The 26,474-nt window shown below is 46.9% G+C and overlaps 1 protein-coding gene across 4 annotated transcripts in view; it reads left to right on the top strand.

The window, feature by feature from the left end:
• The window catches only part of FAM219A (family with sequence similarity 219 member A), a 47,995-nt gene that overhangs the window by 20,034 nt on the left and 1,487 nt on the right, over nucleotides 1-26,474 (top strand). For 2 of the 4 annotated variants that reach the window (XM_033122446.1, XM_033122445.1), the window contains exons 2-5: nucleotides 21,815-21,863; nucleotides 24,948-25,050; nucleotides 25,283-25,363; nucleotides 25,994-26,048. In XM_033122446.1, the coding sequence (XP_032978337.1) occupies nucleotides 21,815-21,863; nucleotides 24,948-25,050; nucleotides 25,283-25,363; nucleotides 25,994-26,048 (288 nt within the window). Of the gene's footprint in view, nucleotides 1-21,814; nucleotides 21,915-24,947; nucleotides 25,051-25,282; nucleotides 25,364-25,993; nucleotides 26,049-26,474 lie in introns of all 4 variants that reach the window. The other 2 variants (XM_033122444.1, XM_033122443.1) reach the window with 1 other exon arrangement.

Below are 26,474 nucleotides of genomic sequence, written 5' to 3'. Positions count from 1 at the left end.
AAACTGGGAGAGGGACAAATTCTTTTTTTAGAATTATATTTTTATGTATTAAATTTTTATTTATTAAAATTTATTTAAAAGTTTTATTTGCAGAAAGAGTGAGGGAAGTTTTAAAAATACTTTTAAGAACATCATAGTAATAATTGCTAATGGCAAGATCTACCGATTGTTGAAACTAGTGGGAAAACTTTAAGGAAAAACAAGCTATTTGTGTAGCCTATAAGAATCTCAGCCAAAATATGTATTAATTACTGTGGTAGTTTTAACATGTGTCCACAAATTCTTTGATACTTCTCCCTCTGGGAAGTGAAACTTAATTCTCCTCCCCATGATTGTGGCCTAGACTTGGTGACTTGCTTCTGACTAATAGAATATGGTCAGAATAAGAGAAAAAAAGTAGCTTTATAGTGGAGAAACCTGGCAAAGTTAACACAACCAGTGATAAGTCATATATCGCCTAATAGGCTGTGATGCAAAGGACCCATTTCCTATATGGTATTCTTCCCCAAAATCCATAACCTCAGTCTAATCGTGAGAAAATATCAGGAGAATCCAAATTGGAGGAACATTCTAGAAAATGTCTACCCATTACTCTTCACAAGTCAAGGTCATGAAAGTCAAGAAAAGAGTGAAAAACTTAAGGAGACCATGGCGACATATTGATGAAGTGCAATATGTGTCTTGGAACAGAAAAAGAGGTATTAATGGAAAAACTGGAGAAATTTGCATAAAGTCTGTAGTTTAGTGAATAATGTAGATTTGATCAACGTACCATGGTTATGTAAGATGCTAACATTAGGGGAAGCTGGGTGAAGGGTCTACAAAGACTCTCTGCACTGTCCTTGTAACTCTTCTCTGCAAATATAAAATTATTTCCAAAAAAAAGTTTTTTAAGTGATCCTGTATTTCTTTAGTTTACTTAACTGGGAAAATGGTTGTGCCTTTAACAAGAAAAGGGTAGTTAAAAGGAAGAAGTAGGATGGAGGAGGGGTCTGACATCAGTGGAAGCAGTGGGCAGAAACTGTAGGTCTGGAGTTTGAGACGTCAGAGCTAGAGATACAGATTTGGGAGTAAACCCAAAGAAATATCACTTGAAATAAGGAGATTATATTATTGTTATATTTCCAATGCCAGGAGAGAGCATGTGGAAGGAGCCAGTGACCACACTGAGGAGAGGATCTATGTCTAGGGTCTGAGCAGAGAAACAGTAGGGAGGGTGATAAAAACAGATACAGATAGGATGCTTTCATAAAAGCCAGAGGAAAATAGAATTTCTAGAAGTATCTTGGTCAGTACTGTCCAATGATACTGGAAGGTGCTGGAAGATCACCTGAGAAAAGACCATTGGATTTAAAGTAGGAGCTCAGGGCCGACCTCAAAGAGAGCAGTGTTAGTGGAGCTGATGTGGAGAGGTGGGCTGGTAGACATGCGAATTAAATGGCCAGGACTCAGACAGTGAGGAAGCAGGCTTGCCCACTGACAAGTAAATGGACTTGTATGGGTGCCAAGGGGAAGGAGCCCCTGGAGGAGAGTGGGACATCCCTGGGCAGAGAGGCAGAAAGTGCTGGGGCCCAAAGCTCGACAGGAGGAAAGAACCTTGACCAGAGGAAGTCTCTGCCATCTCCTGGCTGCAGAACTCGGGCTGAAAGCTAGAAAGCCTGGGTCAAGGACTGCTTTTTTTTCTTCCTGAGCTAGGAGGCCATTCTGTTTCCCAAGTTCCAGCTTGTCCCCACTGTGGCCTAGAAAGTTAGGCCAGACAGGAAATGAAGTAAACTGAACTTATTCATCCTTCCTTCAGCTTTTATCTGAAATGGAAAATAATCCATGTTTTTAAATTAGGCATTAAACAGTATTACAGAATGATTTCTACGGGGAATATGTGTATGTAATAAACACTCCCCTTTATTGACTGCTTACCACATGGCAGGGACTGGGGTAAGCATTTTAAATGTATATGTTATCCAACTTAATCTTTCCAACAACCCTATGAGATGGGCGTTATTATTTTCCTCATGTTTGAGGTTAAAAACAGACCCAGAGAGGTTAGAAATTTGATCAAGATCGCACAGATAAGTGAATGGCAGAGGGAGGACTTACTGCAAAACAAATACTTTCAACCACTGCATTATACTGCCTCCTTCTGACACTCGTGTGTGTGTGTATGTGTCTGTGTGTATGTGTGTGTACGTGTGTATATGTGTATGTGTCTGTGTGTGTATGTGTCTGTGTGTGTATGTGTGTGTGCGTGTATGCACACACATACACGCACACACACAGACGAGGATCCAGGCTATGTGCCAAGAGGTTAACATGAGATACAGCTCTGGATGTAGGATTTAGGGTGTTTTTTTATATTCTTCTTTTGTTCTTATCTGGACTTTTTACAGCGATTATGTATTCCTCTTGAATTCAGAAAAATCAATATTTTGTTTTATTTACATAAGTTTGAAATTTGGGTGCTCTTTGCCAAATTTCTGTGATATCCATGATGGGAACAAAGCAGGTGCCTTCTGCTCAAATGCAGACAAAAGAGACACTGCGTTCTCTGCAGTAGTACAGACTGCAGTGACCGGCTGGAGAATCTGGGGTGTGTGTGAGCACGTGTGTGCAGTGACGGCTGAGGTAAGGGGAGGAGCTGTCTGAGGATGTGCCATCGGGAGAGCTCTCTCCTCCCCTATGGCCACCTGGTCTCTGAGCCAGGCCCCTTTAGTCCTGAGCACCCAGAGGTACTGGGAGATATTTTTCACACACACCAAGGTCCTCAACTTCACCCTTTGTTGAAAATCTGGCAAATCTGGCCAGGGAGCCAGGCTGCTGGTGTGACGCCCAGGCTGCAGCCATAGAGAGTGATTGGAGTCGTTCTGGAGTTACTTCAGGCCATGCAGGACATGGTCCAAGTAGGCAGTTGGTGTTAGGGATGAGCAGAGGGGAGCCAGCGGCATTTAAGGTTGGCATTAACCAACCGGCGAAGCTCTCGTCCAAAGCTGCCAAGGTCTTCAGGTGGAGGCAGTTCAGCACCCTGGATAGCTACTGGAGGAGTCCTGTCCCTGCCAGGTCTGAAAAGCCTAGGTGCTCGAGTTCTTAAGGACCTTGCTTATTTGATTTTAAACAGCTTTCCCGCACATGTCTCTAGCTGTGAAAGGGCCTGCCCTCTTCTCTTTCCAAGCTCAGCCCGATGGATCCAGGGACTTCCCCTTAAGCCCATCCAGCCTCCGCCTCACCTCCTCCACCCCTTACACACACATTTAGCCTGACTGAGCTCTCTGTTGAGGTCACCATCACTCTGAAGGTGAAATAAACTGTCAAGATAACAATGTCATCTCCTGAGCTGTCCCTAGTCAGGGCCTGACACGCTGATACCTCAGAGCTATAGGACTCTGGGGGAGGAGAGTAAGAATCGTAGAACAAGGCAATGTGAAACATGCCTTTTGTCTCTAATACTCCTGCACTGTCCTCTTCAATCTGAGAATGAGGGGTAGGAGGCAGGGGAAGCTAAAGGAAAGCACTGAGCAGGTTTCAAGGCCTGGAGCGAGCCCTCACTGTACCTTCAGCCTGACATTGGGAATACACTTGATTTAGAGACATCATTTTTTAGGGGAAGTGTGCTGACGCAAGTTGGAAAGCGGCAGGTGTAGCCAGTAGAAGCAGAAATGACACCAATGAGTCTGGAGCCTCATCGCCTGCCACCGCCACCCTCGCCCTGCACGTGGCCCCTAGACAGAGGAGCTAAATTGCACTGTAAAAGGGTTTCCTTCCCAACGCCCCCAAATCATCTAGAAGAGGGGTGTGTGTGAGGAGTCTGGAAAGGCAGAGGAATCACCATCATCTACTCGGGATTGGATTTTCTAGTCGAAATTTCCTCCTCTACCTCGAGGCCCCTTCCATGGCTAAATGAATCGGCACCAGCAAATGAGATTACTGTGCTCTCACTTTGATTTCCTGGGCCGGGGAGTGAAAAGGAAGGTAAGGCTGCCTGGATTGAGGCCGAGTGAAAACATTCAGGACCCCATCCCTCCCAAGCAGCCCTGCTCTGGGCCTTGTGCAAGTCCTTCCTCTATTGCTTTCTTCACCTCTTCTATGCTCCTGGGTCCTCTACTGAAGGTGCTGTGAGCCTAAACACTATGGCCTGCCATATACCTCAAAGAACTTCCTGGTCAAAGAAACAGATGCAAAAGCAATAATGAAGCCACCAGAGAACAGCTGCAGGCTCCCTCAGCACCACCCAGTTATCGTGTGACGGGGAAGGGCAGGGAGGAGAAAATAATGTTTGCTGTTTGCTAAGCTATGAGTGGACCTGTCAGAGTTTGAGCTGGAAGAGCTAGGGCTGCCCGGAACCCACCTGAAGAGGTGTAGCTGGCTAGCACTCCTGGAGATGGGAGCAGTAGCAATGTAGTAACTAGTTTAAGGGTGCAAAGATGCTTATAGGTCTGGATCCAGACTGTCCCTTAGCCTGGCCCCTCTCTTGCCTCTGGGAACAGTGTATTCCCGCTTCTAGGAGAGGCCCTTACAATGGGATTAAGTACAGACTTTTGACACACAAGGAAGCCTGGAAAAGAAATGAGAACAGATGACTCTGCCAGATCCCAAGAGAGTTGTTTGTGTTGGTTTTTGTTCAAGTAGAACAGGTCTAACCTCAGCCAGAGCTTGCTTTTGACCTATTCTCTCAGGGGCAAAGGTGCCCCCCACCCCCGCCCCATGTTTGCCTTCTTTACAGCAGATGCTCTGCAGTCATTATTTTATTTAGGAGCAGTGATTATGTGACCACAAACCTTACTAAATTGAATACAATCCTGAGCATTCAGAAGGAGAAACAGTTCAGGGCTCAGGGGAGGGAGCAGCTGGCTGGAAAGAAGGGCCCATGAATTCTAATCCCATGGCTGCCATCTGGCATTGACCTGGGACAACTCATTTATTTTCTGCCCTGGAGGCTCTTTCTAGAATCTCAGGATCTGAATAAAAACAGACCTGAGAGCTCAGAGAGTGAAATGACCTGTCTAGACTTTCAAAGTCAGTGCAGTTCACAGACAAAACTGGAATCCACAGGCCCTACTCTCCAGCCAGAGGTTGTGTTTACTGTTCAGGGAGGTTTCTTGTGTTTTCCTTTGCCATCTCCTTGCCCTTCTGTCTGAACTCCCAAAAGCTCCCCTGCCTTGGGCAGTTCACTGCCTGGTAAACATGCTTGTAAGCCCCACATTGTCAAAAAGCACTTTGAACAGACAAAAGACAGCCCCACCCCATTTCCCTCCAAAGGGTTTTCTGATGGTTTGGATTCCAAGCTGGCTGCCTACTCACAGTAAGAGTTGGGCCTTACTCATTTAATGGTGGGAGCCTATATCTGATCTGCAAGCAAAATCAGAGTCTGGCCGTTGAGTCACAAAGAAAGCTGTCTGCTCAGCTGATGATTAGTCCCCACGAGAAGTTGACCTGGGGTTGAGCTGCTGCTTTGGCCATGTACCTTAAGTGAGGTTTTAATTAGGCCAAGCCTTCAAGTAAGCAAGTAAGTGAGAGTTTGGGGACTCTTGCTTTGGCTGTTCTCCAGAATAACTTCCTGGAAAGTACTCTTGCAGCCCTTGGCCAGAGTCTTACATAGATAGAGTGGTGCCACAAAGCACACAATGCAACATCTGTCTAGGACACAATTAGACAAGGCCCTGGCATGGCCCGGCAGGCCACCGGCCTTTTGCCACCTCTCTGTTACAGAAAGATCCTTGCTGTGTCTTCAAACCAAGTAGAAGGAAATCTGTCTGTCTGTTATCAGAGTATGGCCCTTGATTCTCTGTGCTAGGCACTGAGAGGGTAGAGTGGGGACAGGCACGGTCCCTGCCTTTACACACATTTCTTAAATAAATTATACAAATAACCATTCAAGTAAAATTTGATAAGTGCATGAAAGAAATGTAGGGGGGGGGAAGGGAAGGGACTGTGAGACTATATTAGAGAAGGGCCTAACCTAGCCTGGTATTGATGGAAAACTTTTAAGGGGTAATGTGTCAGCCAAGGCCAGAAGGACGAGGAAGATCTAGCCATGAGGTGAGAAGGCTCTTGGTGCTTCATCAGGAGCAAAGAAGACTGGTGACAAAGTGTAGTAAGGTAGAAGAGGCGTGCATGAGATGAGGTTGGGGAAACGGAAGGCAAGGCAGGGGCCTGTTTTGCCACTATTCTTAGCTCCAGCTGAATGACTCCTTTCAAAAAAGGCTAGTGGAGACCCACCCAAACTGCCACGGCATGGCCCCAGGGGAGGCTGGGGCCTGTTCCATCTTCCTAGCACAGGAGACTCGCCAGAAAGGTTAGGGGAGGCACTTCTAACCCCATTCTGGTGTTCACACAGGAGAAGGAGCAGCTGGCTGGAAAGAAGGGCCCGTCAATTCTAATCCCAGGGCTGCCATCTGGCCCTGGTGAGCCTCTCCCGCCTTCAGCCCATCCTTGCCCACACTTCCTAAGAAAGAGCAGACCTGCCGTGATGGAGTGGTCCTCACCTGGCAGCACACCTTGAGGAGGGAGGAGGGAGGAAGCAAGAAAGACTAGGCATTTGCTTTCCCCACATATCTTCTCTGTATGTTTTTCCATCGCTTTGAACTATTTATTAATACATGACAGAAACCATTTCCCTATTTAGATGGCTCCACTGGGAATTCCACACCATCAACCCCCTCCTGAGGTAGATAAAAAAAAACGTCAGTTTTCAAGATTTCATACTTGGATTTCAGAAACGAAATTACATTACTACGTCCGGTGAGACGGCGCCATGGCCTGTTCCTATCTGTGTGCTCCAGGCACAGCAGGCCGATAACATCAGCATGTCGGAACAGCTCATCCAGACCATTTGCAGCTGGCTGGAGCCGGGCCAGAAGGGGGTGGGTGGCCAGATTCTCTCAATGCAGAGCAGCCCAGGGTTCACTGGAGCCTGGGATCCAGGATTTGGGGGTTCTTTCCATAAACCATCAGTTCTCCTATCTGTAGAGGGAAAACTCGCCTTAGTCCCACCTAGATGGAACAAGGAGTTGAAAATTACTCTCCTACACATTGGACTAGGATAAAATCACTGAGAATCCAATGCTCAGGTTTTCATTGGAGTGAAAGATGGAAGGGAATAAGGGGGAAGAGTGGAAGTCATGACAGGAACAAAGCAAGTTCCTACTGCCTGTGAAATTAGGTGTCCACATAAAAGCCAAAATATGCCTGGAAATGGTTATTCTGTGCTTCACGGAAGCCCAGATGTGAGGCCTTATAACTAACCTTCTGACTGCTACAAGGTTGTGGAATGAAGAGAAAGCATTGTTCTCCTGCCAGGAAACATGGGAACTTTTGGAGTTTCCTTTCTAATTGACCAAGATTTATTTAACTCTACAGAATGAGCATCCTTTCAAAAAAAAACACAAATCAGCTTATTGGGTTATTTCAAAAGCATTAAATACCATAAAACTTTCATTCAACTCTGGCAGCATTCCCAGGCCTATTTTTGTAAATAGCCAAACATAGTCTCTTCATCCCCAAAACATGATTTTTTCAAAAAGATTTTTCAAAAATCTTGACCCTAAGGTCAAGATTTTGAGAACACTCAGTCTAACCACATTGAGGTCGCCAGTCCTCTGCCCGAGTGCAGACCTGACTTTCCCAGACCTCAGGACCCTGCCCCTCTCCCATAGGCTCGGATGTTTGAGTACAGGAGACAGAAGAACTAGTTCCATCCCAACTCTGTACATTTCTTAACTCTTCTCACAGTGGAGGCATGCAGTTACTGCCTCCATTACTACACCTGAGGGATGGATTAATGATGCAGTCAAGTGATTGATTCTTTAGTTTTCATTGTTTGTTTGTTTTTACAGGAAAGTATTAATGAAGGTTTGTAAAGTGACAAGTCATGATCACATAATCACCATCACTCGGAGCATAGGTTCCCATGTTGAGTCTGCTGGATGTTCATAGTTGGTGGAGCAGGATTTTTCTAGAAAACTCCCAGTGCAGCCTGCTCCCCTCTTTCCTGCATTCCCAGGCTGCTCCTGCTACGTCTGCACAGGCCTCCTGCCCCAAGGACTAGAAGCCCAGGCAGTGTCTTTGCTGCTTTTTGCTGTCACTAGGGGAGGGCTGTCAGGCGACTGGGGTGCAGCCAGAACTAACCCCCTCTCTGCTTGCTGTTACTCTGAGGTTTGCCAGGCCCTGGTCAGCTCCCTTGCCTTCAGCCCACCCTTGCCCACACTGTCTAAGAAATAGCAGACCTGCCATGATGTCTGGACCATGGCTGGACTTCTCTACTGGAGGGCTTCTCTCTGTGGGGAGTCTCAAGCCTCTTAAGGCTCAGTCCGTAATTGTTAAGAACAAAATAAAATTTTTGCTGAAATATCAGCAAACCAGAGAATAATGTGTCTTGAGTTCTCTTTCTTGATGTCTTCAAACAGCTGGTGCTTCTTTGCTGGCTCTTTCCCCCACCCTCAACCATCCTTCAATCTCTCCCATCATGTAAGAGCCCCTCCGAGACTCTGATTCTGGTTCCTCCTTGTCTTTCATTATCCTGCTCAAAACCTTGCCCTTCCCAGACATCCAGGACACCAGCCTCTCCTTGGTCCCCTGCCTCTCTGACCACGGCTGTCAATCTTCTCCTACCACTTCAGTGTTGGTGTTACCAAGTTCTTTCCTCCGACTCTTCATATTTATAGACATACACACACCCCTGTACAAAAACAAAATCATTAGAACTTGCTCTTATTTCTGTTTCTCGGTCTTGTTTGGTGGCATCATACTGTATTTCCCCGAAAATGAGACCCAGCTGGACCATAAGCTCTAATGCGTCTTTTGGAGCAAAAATTAATATAAGACCTGGTCTTATTTTAATGTAATATAATACTGGGTATAATATAATATAATACCAGGTCTTATATTAATTTTTGCTCCAAAAGATCATTAGAGCTGATGGTCCGGCTAGGTCTTATTTTTGGGAAACACAGAAGTTCACCCACTCACCTGAGCCTGGAGAAAACCTGGGATCATCTTTGCCCAGGTCTTTTCCCTCAAACCCACATCCAGTCAGTCACTGAGCTCTGGCAATTTGATCTCGATGTATTTTTCTTCTTCATCCCCTTTTCTCCAACCCCATTGCCTGCCTTTTTCAAGCTTTTATCACCTCTTTCAATGCCTCTTATCTGGTCTCCCTGCCTACAGTTTAATCATTCCTTCCCATTCTCTCCACACTGCTCCCAGAGTGATCTGTCTATATAAATCTAATAGTGGGCTTAAAATTCTTCAATAGCTCCCCATTATTTCCAGTTAAAGTCCAACGCCCAGAACATGACTTATAAAGCCCTTCATGATATTACGCCTTCCTCCTGTTCTAGTCTCATCACCTGCCACTTCACCCCCTACCATTTGACATTCCAGCAAAATTGAGCTATTCCTTTTGCCTGCTGTATAGTCATGCATGTCTTACTCCCCACTCTTTTCTTTCCTTTTCGTTTCATTTCTTTTCGTTCCCTATTCCTTTCTTCATCTGGTTCACTTCTATCTCCTATTCATCCTTCATGCCTCAGCTTTCTTTGGAGAAGACTTCCCTAATTCACCAGGATGGGATAGGTGCTTCTGTCCTATGTACCTACAATACTCTATGCAAACCTCTGTTCTAGCACTTGGCATATTATTAAAATTATCGGCTTATTCATTTGCCTTACTCACTGGCCTCTTCATAAGCAGAGATCATATTATCTTTGTATCTGCAGCACCCATTATAATGCCTAAAATATAATTGCCCCTAAAATGTGGGACCAGAACTGAATTTTGGTGGCTGAGACTTTTCATCTCCTTTTCTTGTACTATCCTCTGCGTTTCTTTCCTGGGCTCAGCAGTCTGAGTTTCCAATGCTTTTTCTGGCTTGCTGCTTCCTGCCAGTGTCTCTGTCTCTTTCTCTGCATCTTGAGTTGACTGCTTCAGTGGCTCCAATATTTCCTTCCTATGGAGAACTCATTGATCAAGATGTTGGTGATCAGAAAGCATCCATCATTCTCTAAAGAGGAGCTCCAAATGTGTACTAAGCACTGGAGATATGATTAGACTAGTCCCATAGTCCCACAGTTGTGTAGTTCTGATATGTTGTTAATTTCATGACTTTATCTGATGTCTGAGGAGGGGGTGAGGTAAAAGAAATGAGCAAATTAGATTCAAATTCTCATGTCCCACCTTCAAGGTAAGACTTTGAATATGTTACTTTATACAACCTGGTTCTTCACTTTTAAAATGGGAACGGTATTTACCTTGCTTGGTCTTCTAGGAGGATCGAATGAGGTAATGTAGTATATAAAGCATGCAGCACCGCAGCTGTACATATAGTCGGTGTTCGAGCAATATGATCTCAATGATTACATTTCACACCTGGGCTAAGCTGTTCTGAACTACTCCCTGCCGAGGCCCAGCCAGAGCTCTTAGCAGAGCGGCCTCCCCAACATGAGCATTAGGTGGTTCCCCTACATTCTCTGCCACCAAACCATTGTCCTCTTTCTGCAGTAAGGCTGTAACCAGGTTTAGGCAGCGAGCTCTTTGTGGGACTGGTAGGTGGTGTAAGTGTGGAGCGGCTGGCCTTAGAGCTCCGCCATGCAAAGTGTGGTCCGTGTGTTCAGAGCATTGGTACCACCTGGGAGCTTGTATGAACTGCAGACTTACTGACTCGGAATCTGCACTTCGACAATACCCCTAGATGTATGTTAATGTTTAACAAGCGCTATTCTAGTGATGCATAGGTAGGCTGAGCAGATGTAGAAGATGTAGGCTATGCAGGTGTGTCAGCTGGCTAGAAGTGAAGGCTGCACGGGTGGGGAGGAGCTGGGGGGAGGTGTGCTCCGAGCAAAGGGGGTGTTCATCAGAGATGCGGGCTGCAGAGCCGTCGGGGGTTCTTTGGGTGCTTGTTGGTTATTTGTTGATTCGTGGCCCCTTTCTATGGATGGCTCAGGAATGAGGTTGTACCCTTGAGTTAGGCAGTCAGTGTCACTGTACCAGCCAGAGAGTGAGCAGGTAGGCAAGGAAAGGCTCTCTACCACCCTGACCGGGTAGCCCAGGACCATCTGGCTTAGTAGATAGGAATTGTTTCCCTGGAGAGATACATAACCAGCAAGTAGCTGGCTTCATGGCTGAAAACTTGCCTGGAACTTGTGCTAGGCAAAAGAGGAGAGCGATCTCCCCTCTTCTCTACTCTTTCACCACCAACTGGATATTATATTTCTCTCTCTCTCTCTCTCTCTCTCTCTCTCTCTCTCTCTCTCTCTCTCTCTCTCACACACACACACACACACACACACACACACACACTGACTTCTCAGTTAACCCTTTCCTTCCCCTCTGACCTCTCTCACTCCTAGATTGGGCCCTGCACCCCCAGGAGCCCTTAGCGTTGACCTCCCTGCCGCTGCACAAAGCAGGCCTGTGAGAGTGGCTGGTGGCCCGAGGCGTGGTTAAAGGCAACAAGAGTTTATTTCACCAGAGCCACGTATCTCTCCCTTAAGCACTCAGGATTCTGAGTCACTGTTTGCCTTCACAATAAAAACACTTCCCAGACACCCACCAAGAGCCTCTTGACCCTTCTCTGTGGGAGACTTGTTTGTATATCTCAGTGGTAAAAGAAAGCCCCTGCTGTACTCAGCCCACCCCATTTCTGTATTTGACCCACCAGAAATGGGATGGCTGAGTGCCTTGTGGCAGAGTAGGGGTTGTAGCAGCAGCAGCAGCAGCAGCAGCAGCAACTAAAAGTAGTAAGAATAGAGTCTAGCCCCAGAGCTGAGCCAGCCATTGCTCTAAATCCTCTTGCCAAAGTACCCAGTTACCTAATACCCAGACTTCTGGTTTAACCAGGCTTCTGCCCAGGCCTGACCACCCTTCATGCTTTCCTACTTCTCATGCTCCTCTCTCCACCTTAAATATGCTAGTTTGTATGCCTATAATCTCCCCATTTTTAATTTAAAGTCTTCTTGGCAAGAATTATGTCTTGGTGTTTTTCTCTCCCCAAAGTACATTGCGCCCTGCTTGCCCCTTGTTGGTGTTCACTGAATAGTCAAGCTTTTTTAACACGCGACGAGCTCACCGATGTGTAACTATTGGGAGGACAAAAAGGAAAGAATAGAAGACTGCTCTGGATAGAGAGCTACGCTTTAGAGCTGCAAGTTGTCTGTGAGCAAAAAGTGGGGCTTGCCAGGTGTAATGGAGGTTAGACAGTTAGGAGAAGCTGAAAAGGAGAGGACGGGAAAGACAGGAAATGCCACAGAGGGGAGAAGCTGTTTGATACCAGCCCTCCAAGTCCCTTATCTGTTGCAGACAAGTAGCTCTTTACTCTTCCAAGGCCGGAGGAAAGGGATTAGAGGTGGCAGCTCTGTGAAATCATCCCATGGACTGCCAGACTGTTTCTTTGCTTTCCTGGGAAATCAAGGAGTCCAAAAGATTTATAAACCAGTGCAGGCCAGGTGCAGTTCCTTGAGTAATTGAAATTATCGAAATCCTCAGGTGATATTTAGGGCCAAGATCTAGACGGGGATCTATAAGTCAGTCTGGCCCAAAGCAAACATCAGCGTCCGCTAATACTTCTCCTGCTTCAGCGTCCTACCATAGGCAGGGCTGGGTCATCCGTCTCAAGGACTCTCCCACCAAATGCCCTTTATTGATGATTCCTGGATAGCATCTCTCCTCAGGGTCCTATGCCTCCTTCCTTACCTTGGGGAACTGGAATCCACATCCTGGAAGGGAACAGAAAGCTCCTCTGGACTATGCTCCCTGAAGCTGTTGCCCTGAACAGCTGCTTCCCTGCTTCCCCTCCTCTGGGCCCTGCCTAAGGGGTACCCCAAGTAAAATGCCTCAAGAAACTCAAGCCAGAATCCGCTGGCCCCTCCAGCTCCCTTGGTTTTAGAATCATTTCCCTTCTCAGATGAAAGTCCTCCTCCCCAAGTCTGTTGGGTGAACCTGAATGAAAGAAGAGGCAAAGGGGCTGCTTCCTCTCCACCACTCACCCTCACACCATTTTCTTCTGCCTCAGTCCCTGCCAATCTTTTTTTTTTTTCTTCCTTTTTCCATTTTTCTATTGTGGTAAAATATACATTTACCATTGTTGACCTATTTTTAAAGAAGTTTACACCTTCACCCCTTTCTCCGTTAAGTGAGATGGTCTTTTCCTAAAGAGGTTGAAATGTGTGTGTGGGGGGGAACAGAAGAATGTGGGGCTCAAAAACCTTTTAGGTCACAAGACTGTCTCTGCCAACACCTGTTTTTCTAGCTGGTCCAAAGTAAGGCAGGAGCCTCCTCAATATCTGGCTTAAGTGTGGGGATGAAGGGCCTGTGCCAAGCCAGGCCTCCCAGAGAAACCAAAGTTTCTCAGTTTCTGGCTCCGGCTCCTGCTTCTTGGGTCATAAGGCGTGTCCCCTAGGCCTTTATGCACAAGCTTCCCCCAAGCCACAGCTGCTACTGTGGGTGTCCCTGAGTTGATCTGTCCTATATCACAAATGAAGGTTTTTTGGTTACAGGGTTTCCATGTGAGTGGGAACAGGAATGAATAGCGAATATCAATCTAGGACAAGCAGTCCTAACCAGGAAGAAGGCGGGAAAGGATTCTAAATCCTTTTAAAAACTCACTGGTCCCTTGTCTCCCAATTTCAAAAATGAATCCAGTTCTTTGCCTAGTACTACCCTCATGTCTTATACCATCCTTTTCTCTCTGTTTCTGAGTAGCTATTTTTGAAAAGTAAATACTGGGTAAGGGAATAGGAGCTGCCACTCCCACTGGGATAACTCCAGAACCATGTGGCTAATTCTCCCACTCCACGTCTGAAAGCAAGGGCGACTCACTCTGTGAAGTTTGCCTTATGGCTCTGCAATTCCATTCATCGTTCCTACAGCACAGGCCGAGGTAGCCTGGTGGCCAGCCACCAGGCAGTACTGGTGCTCCATGGAGAGCCTTTCTCAAGCTTCAGTGTAACAAAGTCTTGTCTCATTTTGTTTTTAATTGGTGGCCTCAAGTCAGGAGCATTTTGTCTGGCAAGTGATGCCCAGAGGAAATTCTATTCTTTGAAAGAAGATTCCCCAGAGGGAACCAGGTAAATAAGCACTGGAGTAGAGCTCTCTTGGAAGATAATGGAGAGTTGTGATGACCTGAAATTCCCTGGCACACAGTGAAAAATAAAATATTAAAAACCAGCTATAGTTCTTGGTCATGACTGGAGGCATTGTAAATGGGAACAATCCTTTGGGAAAGCAGTTTGGCAATATGTATCAAGAATCTTAAAAATGTTCATGTTTTTGACTTCCTAATTCTACTTGATGTAGGAAATTATCCCGAAAGTAAACACATATAGATTTCAGTGTAGCATTATTTATAATAGTGAAAATTTACAAATAACCTGAATGTCTAAAATAAATGAATGGTTAAAAAGTCATTGTATATCCCCTCTATGAATATCATGCAGCCATTAAACTGATGGTTACAAAACTATATAAAAATATGGTAAGTTGATTATGTTCTAATACTGATTTTTAAAAATACAGAATATAAGATACAGTGTGATGTTTTTTTCTTTAAATGTTGTTCTATGCACATGTATTAATTGGTCCTCTGGGGTTACAGGAACAAAATCCAACTCAAGCTAGTTTGAGCTAAAAGGGAAACTAGACTATAAGAACATTTGGGTTTCTCATAGTGTCTGAGGGCAGACATGTAGGCAAGGGCAGGGCAAGCTCTAGAACCAGAACCTGAAACCTAGGGAGCACTTTCTCTGTCTCTTGTGTTTACTTCTTTCTGAACATCAGCTTTATTCTTGCTCCTTGCCCAATGGCTTTCTCTAATCCACAGTCTTGAGCTTTACATCTCCCTTAAGTCCCACTTCCCAATTCTGGGGAGACTCTGATTGGCTCCACCTGGTCCAAGCAGGGGTGGGAGCACATAGAACCAACATAGTAGCTGGAGGTCTGCCCCTGTGACCGTGAAGGCAGGAGCAGCACCGGCTCCCAGAGAGGGGAGACCACAGAGTGTTCCTACTGTGGTACACGCACAAGACTCAAATACACTAGAACATTAACGAGGGTTGTCTCAAAGTGATGAAACTAAAGGTGATTTTTTAAAAAGTTTTAGCATGTATTACTTTATAAGAGACATCTATTAAACTTGCTGTGGACAGAGTTGTTCCTAGGCCTGGGGTCAGCAGCACCCTCCTCCATTTTGGTTCCCCCAGTGACCACCACCACAAAGATACTAAAGCTCAGTGGTGCTTGTTTGGGGTAATGAATTCTATCCTAGGAACTGTTGAAGGAGACATAAAATTCTCAGCTACTCACAGAGCCAATTTGAGTTCTCAAACTCTAGCCCTAACAAAAGAACCTTTTCCACTTCTTTCCTTTGGACTTTACTTTGTCCCAGAATGCCCTGCAGAAGTGTGGTATATATAAAGAAAGAGTGCTTTCTGCCTCTGCATTCTGCTGCCAGCTCCCAGTCCAGTTCTGGAATAAGAGAGGACATTCAGTGTTCTGACTTTGTTTTTGAATTGAGTCTTCTCTTAGAGAAAAACCTAGAAGATTGAGGAGATTTAAACTGATGGAAGAGGCCTCTCTGAACTGGGCAGGGTCCTCTGCCCCCTCTCCCAAATTCAGGCCTTCATAGATTTTTCTCCAGCTTTTCTGTTCTTCCTCTCTTTGTAAGAACTACTAACAACATTTGGAGAGACTGTCTCTCCTATGTTTCCAAGATTCTTCTCCAAATATCCCCCAAAAAAACCTTATCCCCTGTGAGAAGTCTTTGTCCTTTCCTTTAAGTGGGACTGCTAAGAGTCTTAATATGTCCCAAAAGGATAGAGGTCCTGGAGAAGGGGAGGTGGGGAATAAAAGTGGGATCTGCCCAACAAATGAACTCGGGAAATGGGATTCAGGACTTCAGGTCATACCACAGAGTAAGAGCTGTCATTGTCCAAATGATTCTCATGTTGAGATGTAGACTCAGAAACAGATGGGAATGCCTTAGAGGCTGAGTGAACAGCCATTGGGAGGGAAGTAGAGAGGTCTAACCAAAGCCTCGATTGCTACTGAATATTCTTGAACAGGAGATTATGTTGCTGCCCAGCCATGGACCTTGGGCAGAAAGGCATTGAGTTGTATTATCTGTATCTCCCTCTAAAATATAGCCAAACGTGCTTATCCCCACCTACTTCCAAAAGATGTTTTGGGAGAGTGGCATAACCCTGAACAGGCGGACCATAGCCGCAGGTAGTTTCTGAGCCGAACACTGGACAAATTGTGACAGAAGCAGAGTTGGTATTTAATACCCTATCGTGCTGCGCTCACCTGTCAGAGTGGTCTGAGCTCCAGGTCTTCCCTGCTTTCCTGTTTCATTATCAGCACTATCTTCCTGGCCCTGTTCCTGGTGTAGGTCTGTCCTCCTTCCTGCTTTCGCCCAGGGTGACTGAACAGGATATAAATATCACATTATTCTAGAAGTAGCCTTTCAGCATCTCACAACTCAGAACTGCCTCTGCTAGCTGCCGTCTAAAACTAGAAGAAAGTTCGTGTGTGTTCAGCAAAGGAAGTTTAGATAATGTTTGTACAAGCACTCTGCTTCTTCCTAACCTGGAATCATGTCTCCCCTGCATCACCTCTGCTCAGGCCACGAGACAAAGGAAGAGGTGTTCAGCACCGCGGAGAGCGCCTTCCCCCTGGCGTCAAGGTCAAGGATGGGGGAGAGAGGAGCATTTGTAGCTAGGAGCCCCAGCAGAGTGATCTCCTTCCACTGCTGGCCAGCCACCAAGTATCCCTCTTTCCCCCATCCTCTTGGTATTCAACCCTTTCTTTTAGCTAAGTAGGCTTTTAAGACTGAATTCCCTTAACTTTCCACCCATCTTTCTGCCTCCATGTTATCTGCGTCCCCTACCCATTTCACCGCCCTTCCATTTCAGTAAGGAGCCGTCTTCCTCTGGTCTGGTTCTGGTTCCATCTCTTCTTGATACCTCAAAGTCCATACCATGAAACATCTTTTCTACCCAGCTCCTTTCCCCTCAGTCTAGGGCAGTGGTATTCCCCAGCTCCAAAGAAATCCTTCAACTCCAAAGCCCCCTCTGGTTGTCATTTATTCTCATTTCTTCCCTCATCAGGCTGGTTCCTTGAAAGAATAGCCTGTGTCCCTACTCTACTTCCTCATCTCCTATTTCCTCCTAAATCCCCTGTCATCTGGGCTGTGTTCCTACCCTTCAATTAAAACCGTATTTGCTGAAGCCACCTATGACTTCCTTATTTCTAAATATTGTCTTTATTTTATAAACCCAACTGTTTATTTGACACTGTTGATTTCTTCCACCTTGAAACTCTACTTGAATGGCTTCCTAGATCTTTTCCTACATCTCATCTTTCAGCTTCTACTCAGTCTACTTCTTCCATTCATTTCCTAAGGTTCGATGTGCCCCAGGGCTCCATCCTTGGTTCTTGTCTTTTTTCACTCTGCACAGTCTCTCTGAGGGGTTTATTCTTCTCCGTAGCTTCCATCACCACCAGCCCACACCTCTTTCCTGAGATCCCAAACTTCTAATGCTACTGACTAAGGATATCATCTCGGTATCCAAAAAGATACCTCAAAACTCATCATGTCCCAAACTGAACTCATCTGTTTTTCCTGGCAGTGTAGCTGTGCCTTCTCCTGCATTGTCTGTCTTAGTAATTAGTCCCCTGTTCCTAATTACTCCAGACAGAAAACTGGAATGTCTGGACGTCTTCTACATTTTATCTCTAAAGTCTGCTAATTCTACCCCTTTAACATTCTCCTTTCTGTCCTTTTCAGTTCTGCTTCTGCTTAGTTCTGGTCCCTGTTATCTCTTGTTGGCCCTGTTGCAGTAGTTTCCTAATTATCCTCACCTCCAGTCTTATTCCCCTGCCATCCAGCTTTTACCTGGCTATCAGACGGTTCTTCTACATCTAAAATCTGGTCATGTTACTCTCCGGCTTCATCGGTTCCCCATTATTTTCTGAGTAAAGAACAAAATCAAGGCCCATCTTCCACCATGACCTGAGCCCTTCTGACCCTACAACTTTATCTCCTGCCACTTTTCATCATACCTTCTGGGTTTCAACTATAACAAAACACTGACTGTTCCTTGAATCTGCAATGCTAGTTTTATGCTTCAGAGCCTTTGCAGATGTTCCCTGAATGTCCTTTCTCCTTCCTCTTAACTGGTAAACTAGTGTTTTGAAATCTTTTCAAGTGGCTTCCTCTGTGAAATTTTCTCGGACCAGCCTCCCTTTGTCACTTTCTGTCTACTTTTCTATGGCTCTTGTTACCTTTATTTACTGGTAGCTCCTTAAGGATGGGCCTATTTTCTATTTATCTTTATGAGCCCCAGGCCTTAAATAAGTGAGGGAAATGCAGCATAGTGGAGTGAGGAGAGAGAAGAGTCAGAATGCCCCCTTGGTCAGGACCCTCCTCACCCTGTGGAGAGAGGATCTTTTTCAGAGATACCTCCCTACATAAACCAGAGCTGCACCTTTGAACTAGTCACTCCCAAGGCACACTGTCTATGATTGTGTGGGCCTCACAGAACATGTACTAATAACAACTTTATAGCTAGCACAGATATAGTGCTCAGTTTGTATTATACTAAGTACAATTCTAAGTGCTTATATGTGTTAACAAACTTTAGCCTCACAAGAACCTTTGACATAAATATTAGTCCCATTTTACAGATGAGGAAACCAAAGCCCAGATCACACAGCTAGTAAATGGAGGAACTGGAATTTATAAAAAGAATCGGTTAATACATTGATATTTGTTGTAGTTGGTGATAGTTATCCAGCATCTCACTATATTGTTTTCTCTACTTTTGTGTCAGTTTAATAATTTCTATAATAAAATGTTTTTTAAAGATTAAATTAAATCAATGGGCTTTAACTTTTTTTTTAAGCAACACAACTCTTTCTCCGACCGAATTCTTGTGGAAAGGCTGATATGTAAGTGAAACAAGTTGCTCCCTGCTTGTACTCAGCTCCACTCAAGGCACAGGGTTCAGGGAACAGTTTAATGAAAAGCACTGGACCAGACTAACTCTAAGGATTCTTCTGGCCCTTTTGCCTTCCTCTAGTTATATTGGCTTTGCACTGGCTATTAGCCTGTATATCCTGTCCCAGAAACAGTGAGACTGGGCTATTAATCATTTCTACAGTCGGTGGAGAATTTGTTTGAAGGGTTGCAGAAACATGGGTTGCTATTAGAGATGCATTTCCATGTCTGTCTCTGCTTAGTGTTTATTAATAATCTTGCTAATCCCCACTCTAGTTTCCGGCTCTAACTCCTATCAGATGTCCTTGGGGGGCATTTTAAATTCTCCCTGATTTCTTGGAGCCAGACACTTCCTTCTGCCTGGATTCCTCTCTGATACTTATATTCATGAATATTTCCCATTTAATCTCCCTGATTACATTTCCATGTGATCGTCATGGTGCACTGGCTGTATTTCTCAGGGAAGACATACAGGAAACCCGTAGGAAAGGCTTGAGTTTGCAGGCACAGTGCCAGAGATCTTCATTCTTGCCACTCAGATGGCTTTCTATCATGGACAGTGACAGGGGAGGTGCTGGACAGCGGGCTTTGTCTGGAACCTCTCAGTCTAGGGCTTTGTACCCTGGCTCATGACCCAAAGGGATTAGCTGTTTCAGTCAGAGATCAAATGGCACCAGGACCCTCCCAGTGGCCTTGCGGGCCACATGTGGGTCCCTGTGACCAGAGTTGCTCAACAGCTTCCCAGCCCCCATCAGTCCTGTCCTTCCTGTGGTCTCCCTCCAGTGTTACTATTGCTGCCAAGTACCTCCAGCCTGAGAGAAGAAACTGATGAACTCAGCGGCATTGAGGAGGGACAAGCTGGCCCCAAGTGCCTAAGGGTTCATGTTTTAAAAGTCAACCCAGGGAAAGGACAGTGGGGCTTAACACTCCCATGGGGTAGATGGGGAGGAGGGTTACAGAGAGGAATGATTGGAAGGCCATAGATTTAGAAGTCACCAGTGTAAACATGTTAATCCCAAACTATAGGAGATATCAGGGTTCCCCAAAGAGAGAGAGGAGGCCTGAGGGCAGAACCCTGCAGAGGAGACAAAAGGGCTATGGGAGGAGACAGGAATGAGTATCCCGAAAGCCAGCAGAGGAAACCATTTCCAAATGGATGTGGTATGTGTGGCATGTGACAAATGCTACAGAAAAAGCAATGTGACTAAGGAAATGGGAAATGTGCCAGTGCTTCCCCGGTAGGGTCCCATAGGATGTTGATGGGCTTCACCCTTTAAGAAGCCCTCCCTCAGGCTGCTTTGGGAGTGAGCACTTCCTGTGGCCTCAGGGGACAGCCAGAGCCCAGCTGTCAGGTCGCCCCCTCTCCTGCAGGTAGCGCCTGCCGAGGCTGTTTTGGCTGCAGAGAGGCATGTGAGGGCCGGTAGAGGCCTGCTGCTCCAAGTCTGCAGGGCCAGGTCGGTAAGAAGTCTCCCAAGAAGGAGCTGAGCCGGGGAGGCAGAGGAGGAAGGGCTGGAAAAGCTTGTGGCATGGGAAGTTACCTGAGATGCAGCCGCTGCAGCACCCGAACTTTTCTGAGCAGAGCTTCCTGCCCCATCCCCCACAACTACAGCTAAGGGGTGGCGGTCAGACCAGAGGACAGAAGCCCAGGTTCTGCCCTCAGGAACTCACAAACCACTGTGGCAACACCACCCACCAAGGGCCTTGCACTCTGGGTAGCCTAAAGGAACACAGAGAAGGTCAGGATTTCCCTCCCAAACATTCTAGACTTTTCCCTTTGCCCTTAGTGACAAACATGCTTTCATTCCTACTGCCTCATTTTAAAGGAAGCAAAAGTCACCATAATGGTTATATATCCTTCCTTTGCTGGGTCACTAGCAGCCTGTCAGATCCCTGGCCTGACACTGTGGGGCCAGTACTGGAGCATTCTACCTGCCTTTCTGCCTGCTCTCTGCATTCCTAGAGACAGAACAGGTGCAGGCTGGGATCCACTCTGCAAACTGCAGACCTTGGGCTTGCCACTCTGTGGTCCCAGGCAGACGCCTAGGATGGCAGCACCCATATCAGTGGATCCATCAGTTTCTCAGGAAGACTGTGAATGACTCCAGCCCCTTCCAACTGCCTGAGGCAGGGTGGGCCAGGGCCCTGGATCTTATAGCAGAAGTTTGGGGTGTTTTGGAGGGAATAGTGAGGCTAGATTAGTGAACAGTACAGGACTAAATGGCCATCAGCTGATTTGTCATTACATTTGTCTTCTCACCTACCATACCCAGCCAAACTTTCAGGTTCTCCCAGGAGATACTCTTAGGACTCATCTGTGAAATGAAAAAGTCCTCAGGAGAACTCTTTTTGTCTGTTGGCTGCAGCTTTGAAGTCTGGCCTGGCTTGTCCTGTCAGTTCTCTATCCTGTCAAGGGACCTGTCCAGTGCGAGGGAAAACAGAGGGAGAAGGCCGCTCTTCGGGAGCACCTACTCTCACCTTAATGCAGACTTACACTCACGAGAACCTAGAAAGACCATTGCAAACAAGTACACAGGAGCCCTGAGGAGCAGGGCGACTAGTATGGGAGGTTAGAGAAGGAGGTCCTGTGAGTTTAAGGAATCGCGGTGGGCTTTCTGGGGGAGGCTGGATCACACAGGACTTTAAAGACAGACACCCAGGTGGGTGTAAGTGGGACCGAGATCCTTGGCTCTTCTATCTTGTTTAGGTGGGTCTGCCCCTCCCTCCCTGAATTTCCTGCCTGCTGCCAGAGTGTATGTCCTCGGAGGCCCAGGGGAGCAGCTCCCTATGTCTACTTCCTAACAGCTCCCTGTCTCTCTGCTTCCCCCGCCCCCCCAGGACCCAGCCGCTGCCTCCATCTCAGACGGAGACTGTGACGCCCGGGAGGGTGAGTCAGTAGCCATGAATTACAAACCATCCCCGCTCCAGGTGAAGTTGGGTGAGTGTGTCTGGCGGGTGAGGGAGATGTGGGGCGTACGCAAGGTGCCCTGGGCTGGGTCTGCAAGGAGGCCCCACAGATAAACCAACTCAGGCTACACGAGTCTGACTCCGGCCACCCAGCCATTGGCACTGCCAGGCACCTCATCTCCTGCGTGGCAAAAAGGGAAGTTACAGTTCTCTGCAGGACCCACAATTCTAGGAGGCGTCTCTGAGGCCAAGAGGGCTCCAGGTATTCTAGAGGATAGCTGCAGGGGGAAAAGCATGGAACCCTAGAGAGAGTGTTGGAAGTCTCATTAAACTAAATGAACCAGGCTAAGAAGAAGCTGCCTGACAGGTGGGGTGTCAGTTACTATGTCTAAGGGGTCAAAAGGAATGAGGATCCCAAAGCCCAAAGCTGAGCCCCTCTCCCGATTTCTTCCTCAGCCCATCTAGAGATCTCAGGGCCTGGTTGGCTCCTGTTTGGGGGAGCTTTCCCTTAGTTTTTTAGTAAACCCAAATCTCTCCTCCCCTTTCCAGGGTCACCTTTCCTTTGGGGTTTATCTCATGTCCTCTCTGAAGTCAGCGTATGCTGCAGCCTGCTCTTTGGAGTCTCTCGGCTTCCAACCACTGCCTATAGCTCCTTGCACTTGCTATTCTACCTTATCCTAGGCTGGACACTGCCCTTCTCCCTTCAGGAACCAAAATTTTGCTCACCCAAGGCTGCTGCATATAACAGACTTTTACTGAAAATTTGGTTTCATGAAGAGAAATTACAACACAGTACATCTAGGAAAGAGTTTACAATTACGTACAGGTCACTGCAATCCTTCAAAATGCGGCTGCCATCCCTGCCCCTCTCCTGTTCACCTTTCTCTTCAGGCCCCAGCTGCCCACCAAGCACTGGACCCCTCCTCAGTCCTCAGAGGCCTTTCCCATCTGGTCTAAAACCTCTCCCTCTGCAGCTGCTAGGACTCCTCCTCAAGAGTTTGTTCCTTTATTCAGATTTTTTTTCTTAACCTTGCTTCTCTCCTTCCAGACCACATCCAGCGAGCCCCTCAGGCTGTTTTTCTAAACGAGAGAGCAGTTATCTCAATGGAATTTGTTCATCTTCCCAAGACACCAAACTCAAACAGCAGCCAGTTTTATTTATTATTGTTTAATTTAACCGTACAAATATTTTAACAAGTATAACTTCTCCTTTTACTCTCCCCTATCACATGCTCCTCCTGAGATAATCATTCCAAACTTTTAGTTTTTCTAGTTTTGTTTTGTAGTTAACATAAGTGGTATCATACTGTATACATTTTCTGAAACTGTTTTTGTGTTTGTTTTCTACTTAATGCCTTGGAGCCCCTTCCAATGTCAGCATATAGAGAATGACTTCATTCTTTTAAATGGTTGCATAGTATACACTGTAGTTTGGTTTTGCCAGTTTATTGTTTGCACTTTTTCACTATTTCAAACAATTCCAACATGCTTTTAAAGTAAGACTTTTTTTTTCCCCTCGCCATTACGTTACCACCAAAGCTCCTCATGAAAATTCACATTGTCCCCGTTGCACTAAGGAAAATCACCACCACCACCACCAGGAACTTTAGGGCAACTTGCACCCCCTAGAGGTTTGGAGTAGTAATGGCAGCTTCTGCCTGCTGGCAAAAGGCTGGATGGAGGAAAACTGGAGTCAGATGAATAGTGGCAAAGAAAGAGGGTCAGGGACTGGGAAATGAGAGACTCAGAGACACAGCAGTCAGGGGAAATTCCAGAGTCACAGTAGCTGAAAATGCCCATCCACTCCTCCTCTCTGGAACTTGTGGTTATTTTATGAGAGCTTTCCCCTCGCATGCCTCTCCACCCAACAATCCCTTTCCCTACATCTGAACTTGACTTGAGATGAGTAGGGAAAGGTGGACAGGCATCCTCCAGGGCCTACACAGCTACTGGCTACTTGTAACAGAGCCACATACTGGGCAGTAGGTCACCTGGTGGCCAGCCCCATGAATCTGGTAGGCTCTAGAGCCTTGAAGAACTCAGAGGCTGGCAGAGGAGTCAGAAGTATAACCAGAGGGTCGGCCGGATGGCTGTTGGTTAGAGCATGAGCTCTGAACAACAAGGTTGCTGGTTCAGTTCCCACATGGGAATGGTGAGCTGCGCCCCCTGCAACTAAAGATTAAAAACGGCGACTGGACTTGGAGCTGAACTGCACCCTCCACAACTAGATTGAAGGACAATGATGGAATTGATGTGCCCTGGAGAAACACAGTTCCCCAATATTCCCCAATAAAAAAATTTTTTTTAATAAAAAAAAAACACGGTATTTATTAAAAAAAAAAAAAAGTATAACCAGAGAGGCTCCCCCAGCCTTTTGCTTCTTACGCTGCCAGCCCTCTTTTGCCCCTCCGACTCCACAACCTTCAGTGGCTCCTTTTCCTTCCTTATTAATCCCAGACTCCTCTATCTGGCATTCAAGGCCATGCTCTGAGTTTGTAATCGGAGGGAGACCCCAGCCCTTTAGTACAGGACCTGGGATGGGTGACACAGATTTTGTTGATAAATAAATGGCTGAATAAATGTATCCTACTTTTCCAACTTGTCCTGCTTCCATCTTCACTCCTCCATCCCATCCAGATCCACACTTATTATGCTCACTTCTGAATGCATTTTTTGTATACACTATCCCTCCTTTCTAGAATGCCCTCCTCTCTCCAGCTCAAGGTGTCACCTGCAGGCATCCCTGACTGCTCCATCCTTCTGCTCCATCTCTTCCTCTCCAGCCTTTCCCTGGTATCAAGTACATACCAACTGTTCCACATGGGAGTATAACTCCTGGAAGATAGGAGTCAGCCTCTTCCGGTTGCCCCTAACTATCTGCCTCGGGTTGTGCAGGGCCAAGTAACTGTCTCCATGGAGCAGAGGACCTGGAGTTGGGATCCGTGCCACAGTTCCTAGAGAAGCAAGGGGTTTCACCATGGAGGCCCAGCCTAGGCTGCCCCAAGCAGTAAGGTAGCGTGGCCCTGGGGGCAGGACACAACTTCCTTCCCATGTTTCCCTGCAGAAAAGCAACGGGAGCTGGCCCGGAAGGGCTCCCTGAAGAATGGCAGCATGGGTAGCCCCGTCAACCAGCAACCCAAGAAGAACAATGTCATGGCCCGGACAAGGTAGAGGCCCCCCTACTCCATCTGGAGCCTGCCAGCCAGCATCTATCTCTACTGGTCCTAAGCTTCCCCCTCTTCCCTTCTTCCTCAGGCCCAGCTCCTCTCTGAGGGGAGAGAGTCTCAACAGGATCCAAGGGGGTGGGGGTTGGGAAGTGGTGGGTTGGGGCCTGACCCAGTTCCTTGCCAGGCTTGTGTGCTCCAGTTGCCAATCCAATGCCCCAAATTCTCCACCCAGGCTGGTCGTCCCCAATAAAGGCTATTCCTCGCTTGACCAGAGCCCCGACGAGAAGCCACTGGTAGCCCTTGACACTGACAGGTGTGTACGGGGATGCTGGGTAGCTGGGCAAGCCACAGAAACCTGTGTGAACATACAAAAGGGTGTACAGGGCGCACCTGCTATATTGTGAAGAATTGGGGTGTTCCTCAGACAGCCAGGAGTTTCCCAAGGGTGAATCCCCCAGGGAATGGCATTTTTTACCTGGAGGTACGGAAGAGCAGAGAGAGGAAAAGGGGACTGGTGCAGTCTGCTGCTGTCCTGGCACAACTGATCCAATGGTTGCCCTGAAAATGGGCCCTGATTCCATGTTTGATAATCTGTCCCCTCTAAGGGAGCAGCCCTACTGCTGAGAACACACCTGACTAGACCTGGATTTTGAGAAAACCCAGCAAGCCAGGGTGATTTGAGCCAAAAAAAGGGGTTGGGTGGAAAGGAATAGCATCTCTGTTTAGAAGGAGGTTAAGGGTGGCAATTTTTTAGAAGGGTGGGGCTAGGGAACCCGTCTTAAAACTGCATTTGTACAGCAAACACAGTTTTTATTTAGCTAGTGCCGTTTATTTGGAAACACAGAGAAGGGGGAGGGTATTGACTGATGAGAGTGGGGGTTGCGGGACTTTTCTGTTTAACTTCTGGGAATCACTTCCTCTGTCTTCTTTCCTCCATGGCCAGTGATGACGACTTTGACATGTCCAGATATTCCTCCTCTGGCTACTCCTCTGCTGAGGTGAGGCCCCATACTTCCCGCCCTACACACACTCGAGCAGGCCAACCTGCATCTAGGAGAAGGGATGGGGCCAAATCACACCTGAGGGGAGCTATGGACAAAGCCAGGCAGAGCGGCTGGGGTGGGGGAAACTAAAATGGGACAGGGCCTAGGCTAGGATGAGTCTGAAAGAAAGGTGAGGCAGTTAGACCCTGGCCTCAAGTTCAGGGAGCCCAGGGTTAGCAACGCCCTGGGTTAGCGGCAGGGCTTGAGCCCCCAGTTGGCACAACACTGTTAAGTAGAATGGGGTGTGAAAAACAGGTGACACCTTATGAGGGAGGGCCTGAAATAGGGGCAGGGCCCAAACAGAGGCAAGACTTGAGGTGGGAAGTTGCCCTTAGAATCGGGTGCCCTGTAGTGGGGCGGGTCCTCACGAGGAAGTGCCCA

The sequence above is a fragment of the Rhinolophus ferrumequinum genome, chromosome 12 (assembly GCF_004115265.2).
Source record: "Rhinolophus ferrumequinum isolate MPI-CBG mRhiFer1 chromosome 12, mRhiFer1_v1.p, whole genome shotgun sequence".
NCBI lineage: Eukaryota > Metazoa > Chordata > Mammalia > Chiroptera > Rhinolophidae > Rhinolophus > Rhinolophus ferrumequinum.
This window is presented reverse-complemented; position numbering and strand designations above follow the sequence as displayed.